The sequence below is a fragment of the Neoarius graeffei genome, chromosome 12, assembly GCF_027579695.1.
Source record: "Neoarius graeffei isolate fNeoGra1 chromosome 12, fNeoGra1.pri, whole genome shotgun sequence".
In the NCBI taxonomy this organism is placed as follows: domain Eukaryota; kingdom Metazoa; phylum Chordata; class Actinopteri; order Siluriformes; family Ariidae; genus Neoarius; species Neoarius graeffei.
The window spans coordinates 52,901,772-52,925,434 of NC_083580.1; the positions used below are offsets into that span (position 1 = coordinate 52,901,772).

At 41.7% G+C, this 23,663-nt stretch overlaps 1 protein-coding gene across 1 annotated transcript in view; it reads right to left on the bottom strand.

Moving 5' to 3' along the window:
* Positions 1-15,160, bottom strand: part of adora2ab (adenosine A2a receptor b) — a 36,537-nt gene extending 21,377 nt beyond the window's left edge. The window contains exons 1-2 of the mRNA XM_060935078.1: positions 14,959-15,160; positions 7,184-7,798 (exon numbers count right to left, since the gene is read on the bottom strand). Of these exons, the coding sequence (XP_060791061.1) occupies positions 7,184-7,515 (332 nt within the window). The 5' untranslated portion in view covers positions 7,516-7,798; positions 14,959-15,160. The remainder of the gene's footprint in view (positions 1-7,183; positions 7,799-14,958) is intronic.
* Positions 15,161-23,663: the final 8,503 nt, after the last annotated feature.

The window sequence follows — 23,663 nt, forward strand, 5'->3', positions numbered from 1 at the left end:
CATCATGGAAATATGTGATATCAGCATTCTATTAATTATGCATGGAATACAATTGCACTGTTTGAAGACCAGAACATCCCATTCTGCTCAACAGACTTAAATTTTAAAAGAGCACATTGGTCAACTGAGAGTGTTCTTTCATGGAGAGACGAGAATCATCTGTACTTGTGAAGTGACCGATAGCCCAGTAGCTCCGGATTTTAATGATCAACAGGCATTATACATTATATCCTTACAAAACCATGTTATAGCGGTTAAAAGGAACTCTTCAGTAGCTTTCAAACAACACCATCCCACACCCCTGATCTACGGTGCCTGAGAAAGAGGCAACTTTTGCAATGATGTGTTGTTTTGGCAACCATCATGGTTAACAAAACTAAAGATTGTTAAAGACCACTGGCCCCAACTTGAATGATCTTGGCCATGTTTAACAAGTTACAGCCACTCAGAGGGCAAAGGCCATCCTGGTGGACCCTCAACACCCTCGTCTTGCAGAGTTTGGACCCATGCAATCAGGAAGGGGGTACACTTTCCATAGGAGGGCCAAATCAATCAGATATCTGAGATCATTTGTCCCCTCAGCTGTTGGATTTTTCAACAAGCTGTAAGCCGACTTTTATTATTTTACATTGTATACTGGTTGTGGTTAGTATTATTTGCAAACCAAATTGCCCTTCAGGGACAATAAAGACGATCCAATCCAATCCAATTCAAAACAGAAATTGAGCATTTTAGATGACTTTGGAGCTCTATTTCTGCTACAGAGCTCGTTACAGTGTCTTGCAAAAGTATTCATCCCCCTTGGTGTTTGTCCTGTTTTGTCGCATTACAAGCTGGAATTAAAATGGATTTTTGAAGGGTTAGCACCATTTGATTTACACAACATGCCTACCACTTTAAAGGTGCACATTGTTTTTTTTTTACTGTGACACAAACAATAAGATGAAACGATCAGAAATCTGGAGTGTGCATAGGTATTCACCCCCTTTCGTATGAAACCCCTAAATAAGAGCTGGTCCAACCAATTCACTTCACAAGTCACATAATTAGTTGATTAAGATCCACCTGTGTGCAATCAGAGTGTCACATGGTCTGTCACATGATGTCTGTATAAATCAACCTGTTCTGGAAGGACCCTGACTCTGCAACACTACTAAGCAAGCAACATGAAAATCAAGGGGCCTCCAAACAGGTCAGAGACAAAGTTGTGGAGAAGTATAGATCAGGGTTGGGTTATAAAAAATATCCCAAACTTTGAATATCCCAGGGAGCACCATTAAATCCATTATCGCAAAATGGAAAGAATATGGCACCACTACAAACCTGACAAGAGAAGGCCACCCACCAAAACTCACAGACCAGGCAAAGAGGGCATTAATCAGAGATGCAACAAAGGCACCAAAGATAACACTGAAGGAGCTGCAAAGGTCCACAGCGGAGATGGGAGTATCTGTCCATAGGACCACTTTAAGCCGTACACTCCACAGAGTGGGGCTTTATGGAAAAGTGGCCAGAAAACAAAGCCATTGCTTAAAGAAAATAAAAATAAGAAAACACGTTTGGAGTTTGCCCAGCAGCATGTGGCAGATTCCCCAAACACATGGAAGAAGATTCTATGGTCAAATGAGACTAAAATTGAACTTTTTGGCCATCATGGGAAATGCCATGTGTGGCACAAACCCAACACCCTGAGAACATCATTCCTACAGTGAAACATGGTGGTGGCAGTATCATGCTGTGGGGATATTTTTCATCTGCAGGGACAGGAAAGCTGGTCAGGACTGAAGGAAAGATGGATGGCACTAAATACAGGGCAATTCTGGAGGAAAACCTGTTTGAGTTGGCCAGAGGTTTGAGACTGGGACAAAGGTTCATGTTCCAGCAGGACAACGACCCTAAACATACTGCTAAAACTACACTGGAGTGGTTTAAAGGGAAATATTTAAATGTCTTGGAATGGCCTAATCAAAGCCCAGACCTCAATCCAATTGAGAATCTGTGGCATAACTTGAAGATTGCTGTACACCAACGCAACCCATCTAACTTGAAGGAGTTGGAGCAGTTTTGCCTTGAGGAATGGGCAAAAATCCCAGTGGCTAGATGTGCTAAGCTAATAGAGACATACCCCAAGAGACTTGCAGCTATAATTGCAGCAAAATGTGGCTCTACATAGTATTGACTTTGGGGGGGGATGAACACCTACTGTATGCATACTCCATATTTCTGTTTTTTCATCTTAATTATTGTTTGTGTCACAATTTAAAAAAACCCCCACACAATTCACCTTTAAAGTGGTAGGCATGTTGTGTAAATCAAATGGTGCTAACCCCCCAAAAATCCATTTTAATCCCAGTTTGTAATGCAACAAAACAGGACCAACACCAAGGGGGATGAATACTTTTGCATAACACAGTATGTTTTAGTCAAACATTTTCAAAGTCTCTAGGTCAAACACTTTGCTTATTCAATCAAAAAATTTGGAAGAATTTCTACATTTACTTATTTATTTTTAAGATATGGTGAACATGTAGTACATTTTGTTTAAAATATCAAACCTCTCTATATAGCAATTTTTAAATTTATTTAGTTTTATACAGAGCAAAAAGTACATTGTTTTTGCATTGTTTATTATACCGAAATCAAAAAGCAGTCTTTTCAGTCATATACAGTGCTCAGCGTAAATGAGTCCACCCCCTTTGAAAAGTAACATTTTAAACAATATCTCAATGAACACAAACAATTTCCAAAATGTTGACAAGACAAAGTTTAATATAACTCATTTAACTTATAACGTGAAAGTAAGGTTAATAATATAACTTAGATTACCCATTTTTCAGTTTTACTCAAATTAGGGTGGTGCAAAAATGAGTACACCCCACAACAAAAACTACTACATCTAGTGCTTTGTATGGCCGCCATGATTTTTAATGACAGCACCAAGTCTTCTAGGCATGGAATGAACAAGTTGATGACATTTTGCAACATCAATCTTTTTCCATTCTCCAACAATGACCTCTTTTAGTGACTGGATGCTGGATGGAGAGCGATGCTCAACTTGTCTCTTCAGAATTCCCCATAGGTGTTCGATTGGGTTCAGATCAGGAGACATACTTGGCCACTGAATCACTTTCACCCTGTTCTTCTTCAGAAATCCAACAGTGGCCTTAGATGTGTGTTTAGTCATGTTGGAAAAGTGCACGACGACCAAGGGCACGGAGTGATGGTAGCATCTTCTCTTTCAGTATAGAGCAATACATCTGTGAATTCATGATGCCATCAATGAAATGCAGCTCCCCGACACCAGCAGCACTCATGCAGCCCCACATAAGGACACTGCCACCACCATGTTTCACTGTAGGCACCATGCATTTTTCTTTGTATTCCTCACCTTTGCGACGCCATACAGTTTTGAAGCCATCAGTTCCAAAAACATTCATCTTGGTCTCATCACTCCAGAGTATAGAGTCCCAGTAGTCTTCATCTTTGTCAGCATGGGCCCTGGCAAACTCTAGGCGGGCTTTTTTGTGCCTGGGCTTTAGGAGAGGCTTCTTTCGTGGACAGCATCCATGCATGCCAGTCCTCTGCAGTGTACGCCGTATTGTCTCACGGGAAATAGTCACCCCAGTTTTGCTTTCTACTTCTTTAGATAACTGCAGTGAACTTGCATGCCGATTTTCTTCAACCCTTCTCATCAGAAGACGCTCCTGTCGAGGTGTTAACTTCTGTGGATGACCTGGACGTCTCTGTGAGATGGTTGCAGTTCCATCTTTCTTAAATCTTTGTAGCACTTTTGCTACATTATTCTGACTGATAAGTAAAGCTTTGCTGATCTTCTTGTAGCCTTCACCTTTGTGGTGGAAAGAAATTATTTTCTTTGGGGAATTCTGAAGAGACAACTTGAGCATCACTCTCCATCCAGCATCCAGTCACTAAAAGAGGTCATTGTTGAAGAATGGAAAAAGATTGAGGTTGCAAAATGTCACCAACTTGTTCATTCCATCCCTAGAAGACTTGGTGCTGTCATTAAAAATCATGGAGGCCATACAAAGTACTAGATGTAGTAGTTTTTGTTGTGGGGTGTACTCATTTTTGCACCACCCTAATTTGAGTAAAACTGAAAAAATGGGTAATCTAAGTTATGTTATTAACCTTACTTTTTCCTGTTATAAGTTAAACAGATGTTGTATTAAACTTTGTCTTGTCAACATTTTGGAAATTGTTTGTGTTCATTGAGATACTGTTTAAAATGTTACTTTTCAAAGGGGGTGTACTCATTTACGCTGAGCACTGTATGCTCTTCATTCAAATTTTGTTCAGATTTTCTGAGAATCTAATTGAATTGAATCGCGAATGCAGTATCGTGAATCAAATTGAATCGTGACCAGGGTGTACTGTATGATCACACACCTACTGGCAGCCAAAAAAGCCCACACCATAATATAAGGAAAATATATGGTTTGGATCATGAACAGTTCCTTATCTTCTCCATACTCTTCTTCCCATCATTCTGGTACAAGTTGGGGTTTTTTGTCTCATTTGTCCATAGGATGTTGTTCCAGAATTACACTGGTTCTTTTAGATATATTTGGCAAACTCTGATCAGATCTTCCTATTTTGATGCTTAACAATGGTTTTGAGCTTGTTGTAAAGCCTCTGCATTTATTCTGGTAAATTTTTCTCTTGATTGTTGACTTTGACACAGATATACCTACCTCCTGGGGGATGTTCTGGAACTGGCCAACTATTGTGAGGAAGTTTCTCTGAAAGAAAAACTTGGTGTTCCTGAGCTCACCTATGTATTTGTTCTTTTAAAGTGGTCGATCTGGCCACATCTAATGTTTTCTCTGCTACTCTGACCATGGGGGAAATCATGGTGTAATGGTTAGAGACGCAGCTTTGAGACCAAAAGGTCACTGGTTCAATTCTCTGGACCAGCAGGAAATGGCTGAAGTGCCCTTGAGCAAGGCACCTAACCCCTTATGGCTGCTCTGGGTATGTTGTATATCGCTCTGGATAAAAGTGTCTGTTTAATGTAATGATTTTGTTTTAATTTTCATCCTAATGATGGCTTGTTTTACTGGCACTGACAGCTCTTTGACTTTATATAGAGACTTAACAGCAACTGATTCCACATGCAAATGTCACACTTGAAAGAAACTCTGGACCTTTTATCTGCTTACTTGCATATTACTTGAAATAATGGGTGAATAACAAACACACATTTCTCAACAGTTGAACAGCCAATTCTGTGCCATTCACCCAATCTGGATATACATAACCTCAGATTAAAGCTGTCTCAATTTTTAGGCCATTATTTAATTTCAACACTGTGATAGACAGCTAAAATAACAAAAACTTTGCCAGATATTGAAGTCATTAATTTTCAACATTTTATACAGTGGGGCAAAAAAGTATTTAGTCAGTCACCAATTGTGCAAGTTCTCCCACTTAAAAAGACGAGAGAGGCCTGTAATTTTCATCATAGGTATACCTCAACTATGAGAGACAAAATGAGAAAAAAATCCAGAAAATCACACTGTCTGATTTTTAAAGAATTTATTTGCAAATTATGGTGGAAAATAAGTATTTGGTCAATAACAAAAGTTCATCTCAATACTTTGTTATATACCCTTTGTTGGCAATGACACAGGTCAAACGTTTTCTGTAAGTCTTCACAATGTTTTCACACACTGTTGCTGGTATTTTGGCCCATTCCTCCATGCAGATCTCCTCTAGAGCAGTGATGTTTTGGGGCTGTCGCTGGGCAACACAGACTTTCAACTCCCTCCAAAGATTTTCTATGGGGTTGAGATCTGGAGACTGGCTAGGCCACTCCAGGACCTTGAAATGTTTCTTACGAAGCCACTCCTTCGTTGCCCGGGCGGTGTGTTTGGGATCATTGTCATGCTGAAAGACCCAGCCACGTTTCATCTTCAATGCCCTTGCTGATGGAAGGAGGTTTTCACTCAAAATCTCACGATACATGACCCCATTCATTCTTTCCTTTACACGGATCAGTCGTCCTGGTCCCTTTGCAGAAAAACAGCCCCAAAGCATGATGTTTCCACCCCCATGCTTCACAGTAGGTATGGTGTTCTTTGGATGCAACTCAGCATTCTTTCTCCTCCAAACACGACAAGTTGAGTTTTTACCAAAAAGTTCTATTTTGGTTTCATCTGACCATATGACATTCTCCCAATCCTCTTCTGGATCATCCAAATGCTCTCTAGCAAACTTCAGACGGGCCTGGACACGTCTGGCACTGCAGGATTTGAGTCCCTGGCGGCGTAGTATGTTACTGATGGTAGCCTTTGTTACTTTGGTCCCAGCTCTCTGCAGGTCATTCACTAGGTCCCCCCATGTGGTTCTGGGATTTTTGCTCACCGTTCTTGTGATCATTTTGACCCCACTGGGTGAGATCTTGCGTGGAGCCCCAGATCGAGGGAGATTATCAGTGGTCTTGTATGTCTTCCATTTTCTAATAATTGCTCCCACAGTTGATTTCTTCACACCAAGCTGCTTACCTATTGCAGATTCAGTCTTCCCAGCCTGGTGCAGGTCTACAATTTTGTTTCTGGTGTCCTTTGACAGCTCTTTGGTCTTGGCCATAGTGGAGTTTGGAGTGTGACTGTTTGAGGTTGTGGACAGGTGGCTTTTATACTGATAACGAGTTCAAACAGGTGCCATTAATACAGGTAACGAGTGGAGGACAGAGGAGCCTCTTAAAGAAGAAGTTACAGGTCTGTGAGAGCCAGAAATCTTGCTTGTTTGTAGGTGACCAAATACTTATTTTACCGAGGAATTCACCAATTAATTCATTAAAAATCCTACAATGTGATTTCCTGGATTCTTTCCCCCCATTCTGTCTCTCATAGTTGAAGTGTACCTATGATGAAAATTACAGGCCTCTCTCATCTTTTTAAGTGGGAGAACTTGCACAATTGGTGTCTGACTAAATACTTTTTTGCCCCACTGTACTTTTAACCAAGTTACACTTGCCATTAAATAAATGATGGATGTTTACATAGATAGTGGAGCAGTGAAGAAACACATCAAGCTGAATGTCAGCAACAAGAAAATAATGTTACTTTATGATTCTCTGATAAATGTCTTGTGTTACAAATTTATCAAATAATATAAATGCAACTTCAGAGCCAAGTCGAGGAAGCAACAACAATCTCACCTGAGTGGGATCTTGATGGCGATGTAGCGGTCGACTGCGATGGCCAGCAAACTGAAGATGGAATTCTGCGTGAGCACAAGGACGAAGCAGGCAATGAACAGGCAGCCGTGGAAGTGGCTGCAAAAGCCCGTGCTGATAATGATGGCGAAGGGAATGGCGAGGAGGCCCACGGCCACATCAGCCACCGCCAGGGACACCACGAAGTAATTGGTGATGCTCTGGAGATTGCTGTTGAGGCTGACAGCCCAGCACACCAGCACGTTTCCAGCCACGGCCAGCGCAGCAATCAGCAGCTCCAGGCTGATGTAGAAGGCAATTGCACCGCTATCCATGTTGACTGCTTTACAGTGGGTGTGGTTTGGGACTGAACGCTCGCAGTGGCACTCATCGCTGGGCCACAGAGCTCCAGGCACAAGGATGGGGACAGTCTGAGTTGAAGGCCTAAAGAGACCTCAACCCTCTCTCCCTATACTTTGCATTCTGTTTCCTTTACAGCAGTGTTGTTAGACCTCCTGTTGTGAACTTCACTCTTGCTTTCCAACCTTCCTGTTCCTTTTTTTCCCCCTCCCAGAGTGATGTCGAGAAACAGACGCTTCAAGAGAAGGTCACTAAACCCTGCAGACAGAACAATCACATCTGGAAGATCAGCCTTACTCCAAGGGTCAAAAAAGCAATGATTCTATGAAACAGAAGGTCATTTTCCCACCGCCCCAATCCAGACCATCCTAAAGGCCAACAATACGGATGTATTTTAAGACACAAAAATTTTTTTTAAATAACTGCAGTTTATCACAGGACCAGGAAGTGCACATTTGACCTCTGCAGCAATTGTGCTATTATTGGCTTAGCAATGCAAAAACAATTCTTTTAAGCTCACATTCACATGAATCTGCATGGCATTGCTGACCTGAACTCTGAAATGACTCAGGCTTTCTCCTAACACCATAAATCATTAAATTACACAATGCACCGTTGTTCCTGTTATTCGATTATGTCCCCAAAACAAATAGCTGATGTCCTCCGATATCTCATTTGTGCTTCTCTGCCTTTGATTTCAAAACCCAGCCTCAATCACAGAGACATGCTGTGGTGATAATGCCCTTTATTTGTTCCAGGTAAAAAAAAAAAAAAAGGACAAAAAAAGAAAAACAAATAGAAATGCTGATAGGTTTGTTACTCTGCTGTGACCCCGTATGGTCATTTTAAATCTAATTTTAGTTTTACAAAAAAAAAAAATCATAGCTTTTCTGTGATTCAGTCACAGAAAAGCTATGATTAAGATCAGATCTGTTTTATTTCACAGTATTTTAGACACACAATTTTTTGTGCCGACTGCTGAGCTGTTTTTCATGCTTTCAGCTTCCTGACAGCCTGCGGTACATGCATTAGAGTGTTTCAAAATGGGACTTTCCAAATCTTAATTTACCACTTTTTTCTTCAGAAAATCACATGAGGGAAACCACTGTGCCACCGTGAAGATGTATGCAGGCTAACGTAGATTAGCTTCTTTATTACAGATTACTGGGTATACACACTGTTAGAGAAAAATATCTGAATAGAGACAAGGCTAAATCTTAATGAGCAAATTCAAGCAGTGACAGACAGAAGGCTCTTTAAGGCTCCGAATGATAAATGTTGCTTAAAGTGCTCTATTATTAATCCAGGCAATTCTGGAGATACACAGTCAGAGATGAGGAATGTGTTTAACCCTTTGGTGACTGACCCCTTGAAAATGGTTCCTCCAGGAACGATGACGTTTCAGTTGTCAAGACAACGGAAAAACTAAAATACAAAAACAGAAAGATACGTCACAATGCTCTTGTGCACAAAACAAAATGCTCTTGTATTTGTATTTTAGTTTTTCCGTTGTCTTGACAACTGAAACGTCATGGTTCCTGGAGGAACCATTTTCAAGGGGTCAGTCACCAAAGGGTTAAGTGCAACATACACAAGTGTGTAATCAGAGCTGAACATATTTCACCTTTTCCAATAAACTCTACATTCTTACACACTTTTCTCTTTTCTCCATTTCACTTGGACATGTCTCGAACTGGGGGCAGCATGGTGGTGTTGTGGTTAGCACTCTCGCCTCACAGCAAGAAGGTCCTGGGTACGCGGCCGGCGAGGGCCTTTCTGTGTGGAGTTTGCATGTTCTATCCGTGTGGGTTTCCTCCAGGTGCTCCGGTTTCCCCCACAGTCCAAAGACATGCAGGTTAGGTTAACTGGTGGCTCTAAATTGACCGTAGGTGTGAATGTGAGTGTGAATGGTTGTTTGTCTCTGTGTCAGCCCTGCAATGACCTGGCGACTTGTCCAGGGTGTACCCCGCCTCTCACCCATAGTCAGCTGGGATAGGCTCCAGCTTCCCTGCGACCCTGTAGAACAGGATAAAGCGGCTACAGATAATGGATGGATGGATGGATGTCTCGAACTGTTATTTTGTGTCTTTCGAACATATTAGCTCAGTGATTGAGTTTAATTAAAGTTAATTACATTTCAAAGTACACTTAAACAAAAGTGTATTAGGTTCATGATAAATTAATAGGTTACCTTTAGACCTTAGTACTAGTAGTAATATTGCTATAAAACAAAACATACTTATTGGTATAATAAATATTCAGGGCTATTGATAGTCAGTGTACAATCTGCAGTATGTTCTGATCAAGTATTTATCAAACATTTATATGCATAGTGTAATTGAGAACAGATTATAAACCACCTTTGCTTAAATGTATATTTATTTCATTAAAAAAAAAAAAATATATATATATATATATATACACCCCCCCTGGACAAGTTGCCAGATCATCACAGGGCTGACACATAGAGACAAACAAACATTCACACCTACAGTCAATTTAGAGCCACCAATTAACCTAACCTGCATGTCTTTGGACTGTGGGGGAAACCGGAGCACACCCACATGGGGAGAACATGCAAACTCCACACAGAAAGGCCCTCGCCAGCCGCTAGGCTCGAACCCAGAACTTTCTTGCTGTGAGACAACAGTGCTAACCACTACACCACCGTGCTGCCTGTACGTGTGTGTATATATATATTTCTCTATATATCACTCGTGAGGAAATCGATGAATTGTTTAGATAAATGTGGGTACTTTTTGCTTGTGAATGTGTCTATATAATAAAAAGAACATCACACGTTGGCTTGACGATATGTTTATCTTCGCGTGTTGAAAAACTTCTCATACAAAATACATATCACAGAACTGAGTGACATATTTCCCTATATTTCACTCCGATGACGTCACTCCCAGTGTTTTCCCGCTGACTAGACGTACGTTGTCAAAATAGCAAACCGGTTCAAAATTAAAATTCTTTTGATTAACTTGCGTATTTTTTTTTGTGATTGTGTCTATAAAATATACAGAACAGTACACAGTGGCATGAAGATATGAAGTTTATCTTCTTGTGTTGAAAATATTTTCACTCGTTCACTTCGCTCACTCGTGATACATACATTCACCACTCGAAGATAAATGTCACATCTTTTGCACAACTGTATAATATCCTCTCTCTATATAATATATATGTACTGTATCTGTTAAGTCTCACTCTTGCTTCAGTGGAAAATCTCATGTGGATATTTTAGACTTGTACATAAGAACTGCTATCATGATAAATCCTGTCCTGCACTAATCCCAGGACTCTTATTCACACTCTGCTCATACTGAACGTCCTTTTAATGCACTTAATACCGTTTATCTGTACTCTTCTGCAGCTGCACACTGTAATAATTTATATTCAGGCGATCTGGTGTCACTCAGAAGAGCATGAGTTTCCTTCTGATTCAGGTTCCTCTCCAGGTTTCTTCCTGAGATCATCTCAGGTAGTTGTTCCTCTTTGCTGTTATCTCTGTCTTATTCATTAGAAATCAAAATCTACATCCAGATTTCTATACAGCTGTTTTATGACAATGCCTATGGTTAAAAAGTTGTAATAGGAGTCAAGTTGAATTAAAATGGATTGATTTAACTGAGCGGTACGTTACATGTGTCTTTAAATGTGGTTTACTGAAATGGCTCCTGAAATAACAAGCCAACAACTTGTTAACCAGGAAAAGTGTGTCAAGAAATTGCTTACAAGTGTATATTTTGTCCCAATTTCATCCAAAGCAAGTGCAGAATTACGACATAGGTTGTATATGAAGCAGTAAACTTTATGTATACATTTATTACACTATATTGTATGTAATACACTCATATTAGTTAAATACATTAAAAATACACTAAAGTGCACAATGTGTTCATAAGAGATGCATATTCACTGGCTTCTGACTGACAGTGTAGATCGGAGATGCATCGTTTTCTCTTAAACTGGTCAATGGATGCATTTTTTCCTTCTGTTTTGTTCTGATAACTGAGTGAACATTTATTAAGTAAGCACCAACGCACAGATCTGTCAATCAAAATGACCACAAGAGATAAATATGGCACGATGATGGTTGTGACATTTATGAGTCACACACACACACACACACACACACACACACTTTCAGATGAACTGTAACACGACAACCTTATCTGACCTCTAATTTTCGGCTCAAGTCTGAAATTCAGCACTCAGGCCAATTTTGAGATTAACCCAGATTCTACATTCTCTTAAAAAAAAAAAAAACCTTGAAGGAAAAGTTTGGACAAAAAGTAAAACATCCACAATCTTTCTTTACCCCAAATGCATTCGATCAGCTGGGACATGTTTAGTTTGCTTCTTTAATGCACTGGAGCCATAGAGCTCATGTAGCTAACAAATTTATGTGCATTTCAAATAAACAACAGTGGAAGTAAGTAGCGATTGTGTACAAAAAAGTTACACATGTAAATTCAAAATGGAACATTATTATCATTCGAACCACTTCCTGCTTTAGGAATGACTACAGACATTTCATTTCGAGCGAGACTATTTCTTTCAAAATGGTGGACAAATTTTGGACTTAACGTAATCATGTTTGATCCAGAGTCACCAGTTAACCTAACCTGCATGTCTTTGGACTGTGGGGGAAACCGGAGCACCCGGAGGAAACCCACGCGGACAACATGCAAACTCCACACAGAAAGGCCCTCGCCGGCCCCGGGGCTCGAACCCAAGACCTTCTTGCTGTGAGGCAACAGCGCTAACCACTACACCACCGTGCCGCCCCAGGTGTTAATCTAAAACTCTAAAATAACTACAAAATGTGTATAACTTTAGTGTTAACTTCAGTCGAACTGAAATTTGAAAATTAAAACCAGGAAGAGATGTTGATATGGGAAACAGTGTTTTAATTCTACATTGGAATGAGTGGGGCGGCACGGTGGTGTAGTGGTTAGCACTGTCGCCGCACAGCAAGAAGGTTCTGGGTTCGAGCCCAGTGACTGACAGGGGCCTTTCTGTGTGGAGTTTGCATGTTCTCCCCGTATCTGTGTGGGTTTGCTCTGGTTTCCCCTGCAGTCCAAAGACATGCAGGTTAGGCTAATTGGTGGCTCTAAATTGACCGTAGGTGTGAATGTGAGTGTGAATGGTTGTTTGTCTCTGTGTCAGCCCTGTGATAACCTGGCGACTTGTCCAGGGTGTACCCCGCCTCTTGCCCATAGTCAGCTGGGATAGGCTCCAGCTTGCCTGCGACCCTGTACAGGATAAGTGGTTACAGATAATGGATGGATGGATGGATGGAATGAGTGGAAAGTTCAGGAATAAAAAAACTAAAAATAGCTAATGGTTTCAATACGTTAATATGATGATGGTACATTTTTCATTCTTAATTTAGATTTCATTTGATTTTTAAAATTAAATCTGTGCTGTGGTCACAAGAGGCTCTTGGATTTTCTTTTCATCTCTGGCTGCATAACGTTTGAGAACCTGAGCTCAAAAGGACCTTTTCTGTTGCTCAGCATCCATCTGTCTGAATTTTGCAGCCTCCGCATTCGGCCGCTCGGCTGCGGAACTCCTCAACAGTCTGTCTTTAGGACTCGTGTCTCATAACCTGCCTGGCTCTCTTTATCCTTCTTGTCTTTGACTCAAAAAGTACTGACCTGCACCATAGTGGGGTGAGATCTTCCAGAGGCACCTTTTATACCTCAGTGCATCATTTTTAGTTTACCTGGTGAAGTGAATGTCATGCCACAACAGCTTCAGATGTAATTGTGACCCTTAAACGAGCTGAATGAAGAAACTTTTTTGTAAAGGGTTTCAACCCCAAGGAGTGTATTATTGTTGTTGTTAGTAGTAGTAGTAAAAGGACCCATTACAAATAAAGAGGTCCACATACAGTACTGTGCAAAAGTCTTAGGCACCCTATTTTTTTCATACAAACTTTGTTATAGATTTCTATTTTATGACTTCTATATTAGGCGGCACGGTGGTGTATTGATTAGCACTGTCACCTCACATCAAGAAGGTCCGGGTTTGAGCCCCGTGGCCGGCGAGGGCCTTTCTGTGTGGAGTTTGCATGTTCTCCCCGTGTCCGCGTGGGTTTCCTCCGGGTGCTCCGGTTTCCCCCACAGTCCAAAGACATGCAGGTTAGGTTAACTGGTGACTCTAAATTGACCGTAGGTGTGAATGTGAGTGTGAATGGTTGTCTGTGTCTATGTGTCAGCCCTGTGATGACCTGGCGACTTGTCCAGGGTGTACCCCGCCTCTCACCCATAGTCAGCTGGGATAGGCTCCAGCTTCCCTGCGACCCTGTAGAACAGGATAAGCGGCTACAGATAATGGATGGATGGATGTCTCGAACTGTTATTTTGTGTCTTTCGAACATATTAGCTCAGTGATTAAGTCTAATTAAAGTTAATTACATTTCAAAGTACACTTAAACAAAAGTGTATTAGGTTCATGATTAATTAATAGGTTACCTTTAGACCTTAGTACTAGTAGTACTAGTACTAGCTTCCCCCACAGTCCAAAGACATGCAGGTTAGGTTAACTGGTGACTCTAAATTGACCGTAGGTGTGAATGTGAGTGTGAATGGGTGTCTGTGTCTGTGTGTCAGCCCTGTGATGACCTGGCGACTTGTCCAGGGTGTACCCCGCCTCTCGTGGATAGGCTCCAGCTTGCCTGCGACCCTGTAGAACAGGATAAGCGGCTAGAGATAATGGATGGATGGACTTCTACATTATCAAGTCAGTACAAAAACGGTTTGTATCTGAGCACCATATTACATAAGAGACCATTTTTTCAGATTAAAAAAGAAAACAGAATGAAGGCTGCTGGGTTTGGGTGCGAAATTAAGAAGCGAGTCTGACAAAGTGTCCAGAAGAACCGGGGCTGGTTCTGTAAGATGCTCAGTAAAACCTACAGCTCATTTCCTTATCAAACTGCACTCATTGTATCCAAGACTACTTTTTTTTTTTTAAAGCAAAGGGTCATCTCATACCAAATATTGACTCTGTGATATTTATTATGGCTTACTGATTACAGTATTTTTTTTTAAATGTTGGAACATTTCATTTCATTATTTTTTTGAAGTCATTTTTAGGTCTGCAGTATTTCTTTCCATGTGCCTGAGACTTTTGTACAGGACTAGGTCTAGAATAGAATTGAATAGAATCTAGATGTAGGTCTAGAATTAAAAAAGCTTCTTTTCTCTATGTAGAGCTACTTCACTTCTTTCTTTCTTTCTTTCTTTCTTTCTTTCTTTCTTTCTTTCCCCAAGTCCACTTCATCAGCTGAACATCCCAAACAGAAACTACACAGTACTGTCATCCTCTCTGAGAATTAAACCTGATGGGGGGAATAAAGCATCCTGAGTGTAGCTTATTGAAGAATAAACACACTTCCTCACCTCGGTGTCCACAACAGGAGCAGAGAAGTTGTTCCGAGTTTTCTCCAGTAAATAAAAAAGTCTGCGAACGGAAACTGTTCAAGTTCATCCAACATCCCCAGCGGGTATAAATCCATAACGCTGCGTTACATCGAGTTCATCCGGAGTTCTGCTTCGACCACAACCCCATGTGGCGTGAACTTCGACGTTCGCGCGCCTTTGCGTGTGACTGAGTGTGTGTGTGAGTGTGTGTGTGTGTGTTCCAGAAGCTGTATCTCAGAGGTTGTGTCCCAAATCGCATCGACTACTACCCTACTGCAGGCTATATTAGAGTGAACTGTCCTAATGTGGAACATTTTCAGCTCATTCACTCTAATAGTTCACCATAAGTATCTCATCTCATCTCATCTCATCTCATCTCATTATCTCTATCCGCTTTATCCTGTTCTACAGGGTCACAGGCAAGCTGGAGCCTATCCCAGCTGACTATGGGCGAAAGGCGGGGTACACCCTGGACAAGTCGCCAGGTCATCACAGGGCTGACACAGAGACAAACAACCATTCACACTCACATTCACACCTACGGTCAATTTAGAGTCACCAGTTAACCTAACCTGCATGTCTTTGGACTGTGGGGGAAACTGGAGCACCCGGAGGAAACCCACACGGACACGGGGAGAACATGCAAACTCCACACAGAAAGGCCCTCGCCGGCCACGGGGCTCGAACCCGGACCTTCTTGCTGTGAGGCAACAGCGCTAACCACTACACCACCGTGCCACCTTTATTCATCTCATCTCATCATCTCTAGCCGCTTTATCCTGTTCTACAGGGTCGCAGGCAAGCTGGAGCCTATCCCAGCTGACTACGGGTGAAAGGCGGGGTACACCCTGGACAAGTCGCCAGGTCATCACAGGGCTGACACAGAGACAAACAACCATTCACACTCACATTCACACCTACGGTCAATTTAGAGTCACCAGTTAACCTAACCTGCATGTCTTTGGACTGTGGGGGAAACCGGAGCACCCGGAGGAAACCCACGCGGACACGGGGAGAACATGCAAACTCCGCACAGAAAGGCCATCACCGGCCACGGGGCTCGAACCCGGACCTTCTTGCTGTGAGGCGATAGCGCTAACCACTACACCACCGTGCCGCCTTTATTTTTCAATACATTTCTGACTGGATAGTATCTCCATCCTTGACTCTTGCATGTGGCATAAATGGGAATAAAACAAATATATTTCTGAGAGTTAAATTTGGGGCGGCATGGTGGTGTAGTGGTTAGCACTGTCGCCTCACAGCAAGAAGGTCCTGGGTTCAAGGCCGGTAAGGGCCTTTCTGTGTGGTGTTTGCATGCTGTCCGTGTGAGTTTCCTCTGTCTCCCTGTGATGACCTGGCGACTTGTCCAGGGTGTACCCCGCCTCTTGCCCATATTCAGCTAGGATAGGCTCCAGCTTGCCTGCAACCCTGTAGAACAGGATAAGCAGCTACAGGTAATGGATGGGTAAGAAATACTGTTACCAACTTGCTCCACTAAGACTGATTTGACTTCACTGATTGTGGGTTGAGTGTCAGCCCTGCGATGACCTGGCGACTTGTCCAGGGTGTATCCCACCTCTCGCCCATATTCAGCTGGGATAGGCTCCAGCGACACTGTAGGACAGGATAAGTGGCTACAGATAATAGATGGAGTTAAAATCGACCACAAAGTTGACATCCGAGCTGCCCCGCTGTGCCAGCCAGCCCTGAGTGCATGATGTCACTGCGGTAACTGGTTTTAAGGCCAAGGCCTTTGACAGCTATCGACCAAAGTCATATAAATAAAGATTTATGATGAAAGTAAGAAATACCGTGGGGTGGCACGGTGGTGTAGTGGTTAGCACTGTCGTCTCACAGCAGGAAGGTTCTGGGTTTGAGCCCAGCGACCGGCGAGGGCCTTTCTGTGTGGAGTTTGTATGTTCTCCCCATGTCTGTGTGGGTTTCCTCCAAAGACATGCAGGTTACGCTAATTGGTGGCTCTAAATTGACCGTGAGTGTGAATGGTTGTTTGTCTCTATGTGTGTGTCAGCCCTCCGATAACCTGGCGACTTGTCCAGGGTGTACCCCGCCTCTCACTCATATTCAGCTGGGATAGACTCCAGCTTGCCTGCGACCCTGTAGAACAGGATAAGCGGCTACAGATGATACATGGGTAAGAAATACCGTTACCAACTTGCTCAACTAAGACTGATTTGACTTTACTGATTGTGGGTTGACTCTCATTAAAACAGGATAGGTGTTATAACTTGTGCAACGTACATGCATGCATTTTCAATGATAAAACATAAAAGGCTAATTAAATAATCAGATGAACTGAGACAATCACATTCTGAAGCAAATTAAATTATCTTATACCGGTAACTTAAACACACAATACAAGTTACATGCCTTAATCTAAATGCAGGTAAACAACGAGTGTTGTTTTTGTTGTTTTGTATCCAAATGAGAGTCGCATCTTACCCATCTGTGTTCTCGGTTCTTGAAGGCCGATCTTGTGGCCGATTGTTTTGAAACAATCTGACTTTCAGTTGTTCGTTCATTTGCTTCTTCCACGTAAGGGCAAGATATTGCTGCTAAGGCAAGCATATCCAGCGCAAAAATCAGACGGCTGGTCCACTCATTCTCCATTTTCTCCATACTGAGTACTCCGCCATTACGATCTTTTGGCCGTTGCAAAAGTCGAAAAAACTTTCAATACGTAAATTGAGCATGAATAATTACTCACACTTCCACTGGAAAAAAAATGAATTGATACCAGATTACTTAGCATATCAGATCATGTGACACTGTTCCACAATTATTGACATCGAGATGATTATTTATTTAAAAAAAATATTCGGTATGTGGTATTAAGTTAACAAAACAGTTTTTTATTTAAAAAATTGTTTTACATAGACTTATATTTAGTACAAAATATCTTTTATAGGGCGGCATGGTGGTGTAGTGGTTAGCGCTGTCGCCTCACAGCAAGAAGGTCCTGGGTTCGAGCCCTGTGGCCGGCGAGGGCCTTTCTGTGTGGAGTTTGCATGTTCTCCCCGTGTCCACGTGGGTTTCCTCTGGGTGCTCCGGTTTCCCCCACAGTCCAAAGACATGCAGGTTAGGTTAACTGGTGACTCTAAATTGACCGTAGGTGTGAATGTGAATGGTTGTCTAAGTGTCAGCCCTGTGATGACCTGGCGACTTGTCCAGGGTGTACCCCGCCTTTCGCCCGTAGTCAGCTGGGATAGGCTCCTGCGACCCTGTAGAACAGGATAAAGCGGCTAGAGATAATGAGATATCTTTTATAGAAATACAGGTTTAGTCGAAATTATGTTAACACTAATGGATTATTTTTCTCCTGCAGATAGACGTATGCCATGGGCCATATCTCGACCTCACATTTCCAGGTCGATGGATAGGTTGTGGTGGACCATTGCCATGGCCTCCACACTCCCCTGATTTGATGTTCTGTGATTTCTGGTTATGAGGTCTGGTGAAGGAGCGCATGTATAGTAGGAAAGTTTGTGATATCAGTGACCTCAAGGACAGAATAAGGACTGTGGTATCATCTATTCCCCATGAAATGTCTGTCCAGGCTTTAAGTGGTACTGTTGCTCGCTGTTTTTTTTTTGTGTTAAACACGATGGCGAACAGGTTGAGACCGTCCTGTAAATCATCTTGCGAATAAATGGTTTCTACCATTTAAGTGTTAATATAATTTTGACTAACCCTGTATATCGATGTCAGTGTTTATGTAAATTCGGAAGTAATTCTAATGTTTGTAAACTAATGAACTGATAATGTTTAACCCGTGTCAGAAAATCTTTTTGTTCCACTTTGTACGTGTTTTCATAGATCACATTTTGTTAATCATTCATTGTTGTTTGTATTAATTTCTAGTTTTGTAGTTTACCAATAAATGTCAACAGGGAACTGACATTGTAACCGCATGAAACTCCAGGTCAAAGGTCACATGGCATTCCTCGAACCAAAATATAAAATGTCTCCTGATATTGTAACATGCGGTAGATATTCACAACAAACTGCAAAAAAAAAAATTCTGAATGGAATAGAAAAATCTCAATATTTCAAGCGTGCATTTTTTTATGCTAGGAATTTAATTCTGGTCTAATACTATTTATTGGACTAGGATTCCAAATACTCTATAAACATTCCATTCTGTTATGAATCAGAAAAAAATATTATAAATCACATCACTTTTAAAGTACTTCATCTACTTCAACAATGTTGCACAAAGATCGATACATAACAGTTATTAAGTGACATTTACTCCACAGGGTGTCGACAATGGTGGACACCGGTGAAAGTGATCACTATTATCGACACCTCATGTGATTTCTCAAACGCACGTTTAGATACAAAATGGCGACTGTCAAATGAAAGAGTAAGAAACAAAGTAGGTTTCGACAGGAATATCATGAAATATCGGTGAATTTGAGAAGTAAAAACATGTCCATGATCTTTCCACCATGCTTACCTGCGATGATAACGTCCAGGTTTTCCTCAAATTGCTGATCGTGCTAAAAAAATTCCATCTCAGGTAACGAGCTGTGTCATCAAATGACAAGATCAAAGGGCGAGGGGGGTCTTCCGGTTGATTAATTAACCAATAATAACTGTTGCAACTGAAACTCACCTTTGTAAAACTGTTTTTTTATTGGTAAATCAGAAAAGGTGTCGATAATTATAGCCGCCACTCTAGTTTGTGTCCCCAGTGGTTGTTTTCACGGCGCACTGCTTTCCATGTGCTTTTAAAATAAATATAAATACAATAAAAAGTGGCAAATATCAAAACCCGTTTCCACCACCAGGTTTCTCATAATAATGAGATCATTTTATCATGACTTTCTATCTCATGATAAGGTTCTCTCATATACTTGTGATTTTCAGTCTCATAATAATGAGATCCTATCTCACTGTAATTACTTAGTAATTCATAATTGTGACTCGCCATCTCATCATACTGAAATATACAACAGTTTATTATCATTATGATTTATAAGATTACTAGTATCACATAAGTCACTGATAAAATGTTTTGAGAAAATGTTCTCATTATTATGAAATAGTAAGTCATTGTTTTGATATAAATCATAATGCTGACATAGTACAGGGTGTTTCAAAAAATCTGATATCATTTCACAATTGAATAACTTTGCCAATTCTCGTTCAACTGACCTCAAATTTTAACAGCATGTACTGTATGGAAACAGGTCAAAATTTTATGCTTAATGCTTTTTGGTTTTACCTTTTTAGGTATAGAAATGCCATTCGTTGGACAAGAAAAGGCTTTTTGTGTGTTAGAGTACGCTCGAATACAGTCGAACAAGACTGTGCAGCGTGCGTCTATGAGAGAATTCTCTAAAACTGCACCAACTGCAATGCAGATTTGGACACGGCACTAAAAGTTCAAAGAGGAAGGCTGTGTGTGCAGGGCAAAAGGATTTGGATGACCACCAGCATCAGAAGAGATGGTTGAGCAGGTTTGCGAATATTGAAAATGTGTGAAATCGTTCATGGAATCCACATACCTTTTGAATTTCTCATTCAAATTTTGAGGAGGGGCGGCACGGTGGTGTAGTGGTTAGCACTGTCGCCTCACAGCAAGAAGGTCCGGGTTTGAGCCCCGTGGCCGGCGAGGGCCTTTCTGTGTGAAGTTTGCATGTTCTCCCCGTGTCCGCGTGGGTTTCCTCCAGGTGCTCCGGTTTCCCCCACAGTCCAAAGACATGCAGGTTAGGTTAACTGGTGACTCTAAATTGACCGTAGGTGTGAATGTGAGTGTGAATGGTTGTCTGTGTCTATGTGTCAGCCCTGTGATGACCTGGCGACTTGTCCAGGGTGTACCCCGCCTTTCGCCCGTAGTCAGCTGGGATAGGCTCCAGCTTGCCTGCGACCCTGTAGGACAGGATAAAGCGGCTAGAGATAATGAGATGAGATTACTCAACATTAAGCCTGTTCAGTGCCGAGTTTCCCAAAAGCATCGTAGCACAAAGAGCATCGTTAAAGGGTCGCGCGAGCAGCACAATGAACACTCTCTCTCCTCTCCTAGTTAAGATGCTCTTAGTGTTAAGAGGCTTTTGGGAAACCCACCACAGTTTAATTTGCCTAGACTATGTAGTTTCTGGGATATTTATATCTCAAATATAATTTTTTTTTAAATACTCTGGAGATCATAAACTTGTGATAAAATGTCATAATTATAAGACACGTTATGACATACTAACTCTGCAACTGTTTGTTCCCCCCCAAGAAGTGGAAATAGGCTTCCTTAGGGCAAACCTTGAAACACAAAAGAAGAGCTGGAATTGGATGAAGCATTAGCAATAATCAGTAACCTGTTTGCCTTTATTTATTTAACCCCTGATCACAGCAGGGTGATTAGTGCCCTAGTGTGCGGTTTGGAGCGCAGCTGCAGGACGCACAGCGAAGTGAAGTATAGAGGGGCGACTCTTACAGCTCTGGGCTATAGAGTACTGTATTGTACTGAAACACTTTTTCGGAGTAAAACTGCTTTGCCTCATGACTGTAACTGAGACATTTCCTGTTTTATCAGCATGCAGTTTGGCACATAGCCGATGTGCCTGAACCCTGGGTACTTTAGTGTTGAGTTTCATGATTTGCTCCTATTTAGTGATGATATTGTGCAACCAAATGACCTCACTGGATCTTCCTCACTGTTCATCATCAGTCATTAAGACTGTACTCTCTTATATTGCTGCTTAATCGTCCTCTCAGTACTGAGAGTCGATACCGAGACCCAGTGGGGTGGGGAATGTGAGCATCCTGATGAACTGCTCCTGATAACATCTTTGGGTGATTTTCCAAAGGTTTCAATGACTCACTTAAGCCAAGAAACATTATTCGCCAATATTCTAAACATAATTTGCAAAGCAAGTTTAATTTGGTTTGTTTCCATTTTATTTTTTAGTTGCTACTTTAGTTTTGGTCATTTTCATTTTAAACCTGTACATAATGTTGCCTACATTTGAAAGGTCATTCAATTTCTCCAAACGCACTGGAGCATTGTATTTTGTTCATTATTAATGTTTTTTTAAACATATTTTTCCCCAATTAAGCAAAGCTGCTGCTGCTTCTTCAAGCACCAATCTGAATACATGGAACTTTTTTTAAAGATATTTTTTTGGGCTTTTTCAGCTCCATTGGATAGGACAGCGCAGAGACAGGAAACGAGCGGGAGAGCGAGAGACGGGCCGGAACCGAACCCGGGTCCCCAGACCCACGGCACGGCATCCACCCGAGCCATGATGCCCCTGAATACATGGAACTTAAAGCGAGACGGCCTTTCGATTTCATAAAATCGATGAAATTTAGTTCCCTCTGAAATGTGGTCATTGTGATGCATGTTTATTTCTGTAATATCTCACAAAATATCAGGCCATTCTGTGGCTGGGAAGTTATTTAATTTGAGGGGATTCCCGAGCAAACAATGTGCATGAAATCGCTCACGTCACGCAGTCAAGCAGACAGAGGAAGTCCATGTGCGCATGTGCAGGTTTACCTTCTTTTCCTTCTTCTTTTGGGTTTTACAGCAGCTGGCATCCAGTATTGCATTACTGCCATCTACAGGTTTACCTTTGACCGTGTGCTGACAGTTACATCATTCTGTCGCTAAACAAACAGCTGATCACACAGAGGTGCTCGCTGACCACCGAGATTTATTACTTTGGTCCTGCGTTTCCTTTCCTTCACAACATGTCTTTTCTTCTCGCTTTGTTACTGTAGTCAGTCTTTCAAGTTTCATTCACACACTTGCATCCTCCAGTTTTCTCTCACGTTTCAAATTTGTATCCCAAAATGCCTTGTGCAAACAGGGAAAGCCCACCACGTGATAGATGTAGTATCTTGAATTGCGTCATGGTGAAGCAGGAAAAAATAGCGGAGAATTTAGAGCCACATGTGGCCCTAAATTCATTAATTGTTCTAATAGGGGGAAAAAAAAGAATAAAATTGGAAGTCTGTGATTCGAATTCAGTAGCTTTTGGTCCACTAAACAAAAATAAATAATTGGGTGTTGGGGGAAATTCTTTTTATGACCTAGACTTGAAAAATCTGTAAGGCAGTCTAACTTTTATTTTCCCCTAATAGGGTAAAATTAAATTTAATCAGTGGTAACAACGGGAATCTGTGCTGGTTTAGAGTTTGAAATATTATAATGAACATTTCGGGCAGCACGGTGGTGTAGTGGTTAGCGCTGTCGCCTCACAGCAAGAAGGTCCGGGTTCGAGTCCCGTGGCCGGCGAGGGCCTTTCTGTGCGGAGTTTGCATGTTCTCCCCGTGTCTGTGTGGGTTTCCTCCAGGTGCTCCGGTTTCCCCCACAGCCCAAAGACATGCAGGTTAGGTTAACTGGTGACTCTAAATTGACCGTAGGTGTGAATGTGAGTGTGAATGGTTGTCTGTGTCTATGTGTCAGCCCTGTGATGACCTGGCGACTTGTCCAGGGTGTACCCCGCCTTTCGCCCGTAGTCAGCTGGGATAGGCTCCAGCTTGCCTGCGACCCTGTAGAACAGGATAAAGCGGCTACAGATAATGAGATGAGACATTTCAGTGCAAGTCTGTAGCCAAGAGTGACGTCACAATACATTAAGCTCAAACCAACAATTAAACTAAATGATCATTCATTTGTGGTGCTTTGATGTACAAAAGTAGATCGTGTCCATTTA